The sequence below is a fragment of the Etheostoma cragini genome, chromosome 2 (assembly GCF_013103735.1).
Source record: "Etheostoma cragini isolate CJK2018 chromosome 2, CSU_Ecrag_1.0, whole genome shotgun sequence".
Classification (NCBI taxonomy): Eukaryota; Metazoa; Chordata; class Actinopteri; order Perciformes; family Percidae; genus Etheostoma; species Etheostoma cragini.
The window spans coordinates 27,937,418-27,943,000 of NC_048408.1; the positions used below are offsets into that span (position 1 = coordinate 27,937,418).

General features: G+C 41.9%; 1 protein-coding gene across 1 annotated transcript in view; it reads right to left on the reverse strand.

The window, feature by feature from the left end:
- The window catches only part of trmt1 (tRNA methyltransferase 1), a 17,873-nt gene that overhangs the window by 1,806 nt on the left and 10,484 nt on the right, over nucleotides 1–5,583 (reverse strand). Inside the window, exons 9-14 of the mRNA XM_034883911.1 lie at nucleotides 4,559–4,693; nucleotides 4,318–4,403; nucleotides 2,923–3,031; nucleotides 2,683–2,759; nucleotides 1,749–1,868; nucleotides 1,037–1,151 (exon numbers count right to left, since the gene is read on the reverse strand). Coding sequence (XP_034739802.1) covers nucleotides 1,037–1,151; nucleotides 1,749–1,868; nucleotides 2,683–2,759; nucleotides 2,923–3,031; nucleotides 4,318–4,403; nucleotides 4,559–4,693 — 642 coding nt within the window. The remainder of the gene's footprint in view (nucleotides 1–1,036; nucleotides 1,152–1,748; nucleotides 1,869–2,682; nucleotides 2,760–2,922; nucleotides 3,032–4,317; nucleotides 4,404–4,558; nucleotides 4,694–5,583) is intronic.

Here is a 5,583-nt window from a genome sequence, read left to right on the forward strand (position 1 = left end):
ACATACATATACATATATATATATATATATATATATTCATTTATCAGGATAATTTGTCATAAAGGATTTTCATTAATGAATATAATAAAAAAAAGATTTGGTATTAAAACTGCCATTATAAATGCAGATGCCGATAGAGGGGAATGCATGATATCAGCCAATAATAACGGCCCGCTCATTTACCGCTCGGCCTCTGTTCCACTTTTCTGTTTTTTTTATTGTTGGAACCAAACTGCATTTTGCTGTCTCTGTACTTGTCCGCTGCACAATGACGATAAAGTTGAATCTAATCTAATCTACCGGTGTTCAGTCTTATTAAGTTGAATAAAACAACCAAACCGAGATGGAACAAAAACATTGCTTTCTCCCGCGGCTTTAACTTGGAACAGCATGTGGGTTTTTAAGCCGTTTCCCACAAGCTTTTCGTCAGTAACATATAAAAACAATATTGATTCAAGCTACAGCCAATTCATGAATGTGGCTCTCAACTGTGCACCAGATGCAGGCAGATGTTTTTCTTTTCTTTTCTTCCTAGATTGGAAGGAAGGACTTCTGAATAATTCATAGATCATTAACTGACTTTGGTCTAATTAGACAGTTGTTGTTGTTTTAGGTACAAAGCCACGGACAAATTGTTAATGTGCCTGGCACTGCTGTTCTCCTGGAAAAGTCTAACCTGACTCATTCCTTTTCCCAGAACGACTTGTCTACAAAGCAACAACAAATGTGTAAGTAGCCTTTGTTTCACAGGAAGAAAGGTCTTATGTTCAGCAGGAGCTGCAGTGGATTAAAAAAAAGAGTTCCAGCTACAGAAACTTCAGGCAGACATTAGAGAGCCGCCCACTCTGTTTGATTGACAGGCATTGTTTAGGGAGAGCAGCAAAGAGACTGGAACTGAGGGCCAAATATAGATGCCACATGTCCTTATTTATATACTGCATATAAGAGGCTAAATATGTTTTCTCAGTCGTGACCTTTTGTCTAAATAAATGTGATTTGATGTGATCGCAGCACCGCTGCCTGATGGCGAACTGACCTGTCGGAACTTCTTGCAGTGAAGGTTTTTCCCCTCCGAGGAGTCTGTGATCTGGTTCTTTCTCTTGTTCTGGCACTTCTTCCTCTTGTCCTGTAGGTTAGTAACAATACCGCCTCTGGAAGAACGCGCGAGAGAGAGAGAGAGAATACAGAACCAAAGGTTAGAGATGGATGGAGAAAAGAATGTGGAGGAGGGAAATTGAAAAAGGGGGGGGACAAAGGGAGGAAAGAGATAAGAAAAGGAATGAAGAAGATGGAGAAGGCGGTAATGATTTGGAATTCACGACATTATTCTTTAAAAGACAATTACCAGTAGTTTAAGTTCAGGGTGTTCACAAGTTTCCCCAAAAAGCCATTTATCATATCTTGGAATTTGAGTTCACCTGTCTTCAGGATCATAAAAGTATTTAAAACTTTGAGAAACAAAATTTTCCTCTGTAATTTTGGCTTGACATCTACAACGTGATGTTTTGGTGCAGAAAAACGTCAAAACAAGCAAAACTGAGAAGCCAGTGCTTTCATGCAAACCATCCCCTAAAACATTCATTCATTCTTATCAGCTTTTAAAGTAAAAAAAAGAAAATCCAGAATTTAGGGGAATTAAGGGTGGCTGAAGTCCCGTGTCTGTCAGTGTGTGTGTGTGTGTGTGTGTGTGTGTGTGTGTGTGTGTGTGTGTGTGTGTGTGTGTGTGTGTGTGTGTGTGTGTTAGCTACCCAGCTTTGGCTCGAGCTTTGGGTCCCCAGAAGGCCTGTGGATTCTCCTGGAAGCGGGTTAAATGGCGTTTACGGGACTGAGGGTTGGCGTCCTCCCTCACAGTGAAACAGGCTTCTAAGCTGCGCGCACACACACAAACACACACACAAACACACACATGTTAAGTAGGTACATTTAAGATTAAGACAACATACATTATTGATCCTAAAAACGGATTTCATTACATTTTAAAGGCCTTTACAAATACATACATGCATACATACATACATACATAGCATAGAATACTAAGCTATTAAATGAATAATTGTTGTTGATTTTATAAATTAAGTTTTAATGTTAAATATACATCTTAACTGGATTAAGTGGATGTGTGAATAGCTACCTTAGTGACTACCTTACCTATGGGCCAGTAAGCCTGTCATCTGTGTTAGGTTTTTTCCCCAAATAGGTGGATTTATATTAGATAATACCATGTAGGATTCATGTTAAGCCATTTTAGGTTCTGAAAACACCTCTGCACTAAGAGAGATGTGAGAGTGAGAGGGCTGCCCGTTCAAGGGCACCGCGGCGGCCCCCAGGAGGTAACTTGGCATCTCTCCAGCTCCCAGCCCACACTCCCTACTTGGGCCGCACGGGGACTTGAACCGGCGACCCTCCGGGTCCAACGCCACGTCCAAACGGACTGAACTACTTCCACCCCAAATTTGAAGATTCTTTAATATTTCAAGGTTCAAATTTGTGTTTTTTTTTTTCAAAGGAAATTCCACAGGCTCTTATGAGTGGTGCAGGCTGTATTAATATCACATGGGTTCAGGGCTCTGCGTTGTACTTCTTTAACACGAGAGCATAAACTATCTCAGTAAGTATCATTCATTTGATGTTGTGGGCCTGAGAAACTAGCTGGACTCTCTAGAGTCTAGGATGTGGTCTCACCTGGGCTCCGTGGAGAGGATCTTGAAGGCGGGGCTCGTCTCTGACAGCTTCTCCCTCTTCACGGGATTGGCCTTCTCCTGTGACACACGACCAATCAAACATACACCGCGTAAGTGAAAATGATTGATCAACGGATTCCTGGGAATCTAGACACAAAAAAAGAGAAGTTTCAGTGGTCTGAAACTAAGTCTGAGCCACTGAAACTTCTTTCTTTTTTTTTGTAAAATTATTAAAGCTTACCCAGCATCGCATGACGTCCCAGATAGCTGCAGGAGGAGCGTCTGTCTTGATGGCATTCTTAGAGGCGTGAGAGAGGGAAACTCTGTGACCTGCATGAAGGAGAGCAGACCTGCAGGGGGGGGGGGAAGAGAGAGAGAGAGAGAGAGAGAGAGAGAGAGAGAGAGAGAGAGAGAGAGAGAGAGAGACATTTAAGAAAACATGATATGAACGATGAAGGTGGATTTCTTTATCGATATTTCTCTAAGACAAGACAAAACTGCTTTGTGTGTGGAAAAAAAGTGAAGAGCCACAATTGTTTTTATTACTGGGGTACATAGATGAACTTTCCCTCCCGGGATGGCTCCGGTGCTGCCGTTGTCGTGCCAACGTACTTATCCCCGCCAGGATTTGTATCCCCTTGCAGCGGGAAGACTCTACATGGTTTTCCATGGTAACATGGGACTCCGTTATCTACATAAATGTGTGTATTTGTCTGTTACAATAAGGGCGATGTGTAAATTCTTTATAGCGTCGTTTAATATTATGGATTAATCGGACCGACTGATGTCTACGTATTCCCTCTTCCTCTAACGTGATTTCTGTTTTAATTTAATTTTGTTTAATATGGTTTTTCAATTAACCACTTTTTTCACCTGTGTACCATAGGATGTACTCAACATATCAGGCTGTTTTTAACCTGATATTTTGTGTATCCCTTCCACTAACATGCAAAAGCTGTTATTTTGTGTGTTTACCAGGTCACAATAAAAGACCTGAAATAATTTGGAGAGGTCTGCTGTTCCCTAGCAAAAGTTACAGAGGGGGTACCCAAAATATCAGGCTGTTTTTTACCCGATATTTTGTGTATCCCATCGCCTAACATGCAAAGAGACTGTCCTGTCATCCAGTGTGTTATTTTGCGTGTTTACCAAATAAATAACAGGTTTTGCATGTTAGTGGATGGGATCCACAAAATATCAGGTGAAAGACAAAGTTGCAGGCGTCAACTTCGGTGGCGACGGTGTGTACGTGTTAGCCCCTAAGTGTATTGGATTTTGTCATGAGTCATTTTGTACACAACAATGTTTTGGGAAACCTCAAGCTCCATATAGTTTTTGAGCGACAGATGCCAACAAATCCCCAGAAATGTCTATCCCCACAGGCTAGGCACAGACACACTGCTTGTCGGGACATTCTAAAACCCTTAGCGTGAAGAAGCTTAACACGGTTTAATGAACCAAATGTTCCCGTACATGTATTCGAGTTAGATGAATCCCAGTCCAAAAACATTGTGGTTCTTACCTGTGCTAATGTTGAACTAATGACCCCATTTCTGAAATGTTCAAATCTCAAAAAATGCAATATAGCTTCATGACAACACTGTATACAGATGTGTGTGTGTGTGTGTGTGATTACCTAAACTGGAGCAGGGGTGGAGTACTGCAGTGTATCGTGCTGCTCAGACTGTCCATAGTGTAATAAAGAGGCACATCTTCCAACTCCTGAAACAAACAGCACATCAGAGGAGGTAATGGGGCAGTCTATTGGGAAGCAGCACTTCCACAAGAGTTGCAAGCCAAGAAGACATGGATATGAAATGACGATACCAATAGAAGAAAACATAACAAGAGCGGATACAAATAAGGAAAATAAATACCTCAGTCACCATGCTGAGCATACCCTCAATGCGTTTGGACGTCCCAAATCGGGACGGGTTCCCCGACACAGCAGACAAAACCTTCTGGACAAATGGTAAGTCGTAGATGGGCTCCGCCCAGATTGGACCCCCCAGCTACAGGAAGGACAGACACAGGCTTTAGTGGGTTTACTCTGTGTGTGTGGGTGTTTGTGTGTGTTTGCACAGTAATGACCACAAACAAGCAGAGAGGTTTGCCCACAGTCGACATCTGCCAATATCCACATTTGGAAAATAAAAATTACAGAAATCAGCCTTTACTATCAATAAAGGCTGATTACTTACGCTGTAGCCCATGGACGAGGCCTCCCCAGTACGAGGGCCTCCCCAGTACGAGGCCTCCCCATTACGAGGCCTCCCCAGTACGAGGCCTCCCCAGTACGAGGCCTCCCCTGTACGAGGCCTCCCCTGTACGAGGCCTCCCCTGTACAAGGTCTCCCCTGTTTTGTCCCCCCCCCCCCCCCACCCGACCTGCACATTTTGGTTTTTCTGAGTCGAAATTTCAAATGAAAAAACCTTTGATCAATGGTTTGGTTGTCTTTTAACACTTGTGTGTCTTTCCCCCAATGTTTTTGTCACTTTTTCAACGTTTGTCAACTTTTCCTGAACCTTTTGAAATTGTTGTGTTATTTTCCCCAAAACTTTTTTAAGCTTTTTTTCTTTTTTTTACCTTTGTCACTTTTCCACCCATTTTGTCACTTGTGTTTTTAAATTTGTCACTTTTATGTATTTTTTTTTTTTTTTTTACATTTGCCATACACAACTTCTTTTATGAATTTTTTTTTTTCGCCAAATGCTAAAAAAAATTACAAATTCAATTAAAGTTGTGAACTGGATATTTATTTAAGTTGTGAGGAACGTTTTAAGGAACCATCCATTACTTTTTGAGACAATTTGTTTGAAAGAAACCCATCCATCCATCCATCCATCCATCCATCTTCGACCGCTTATCCGGTATCGGGTCGCGGGGGCAGCAGCTCCAGCAG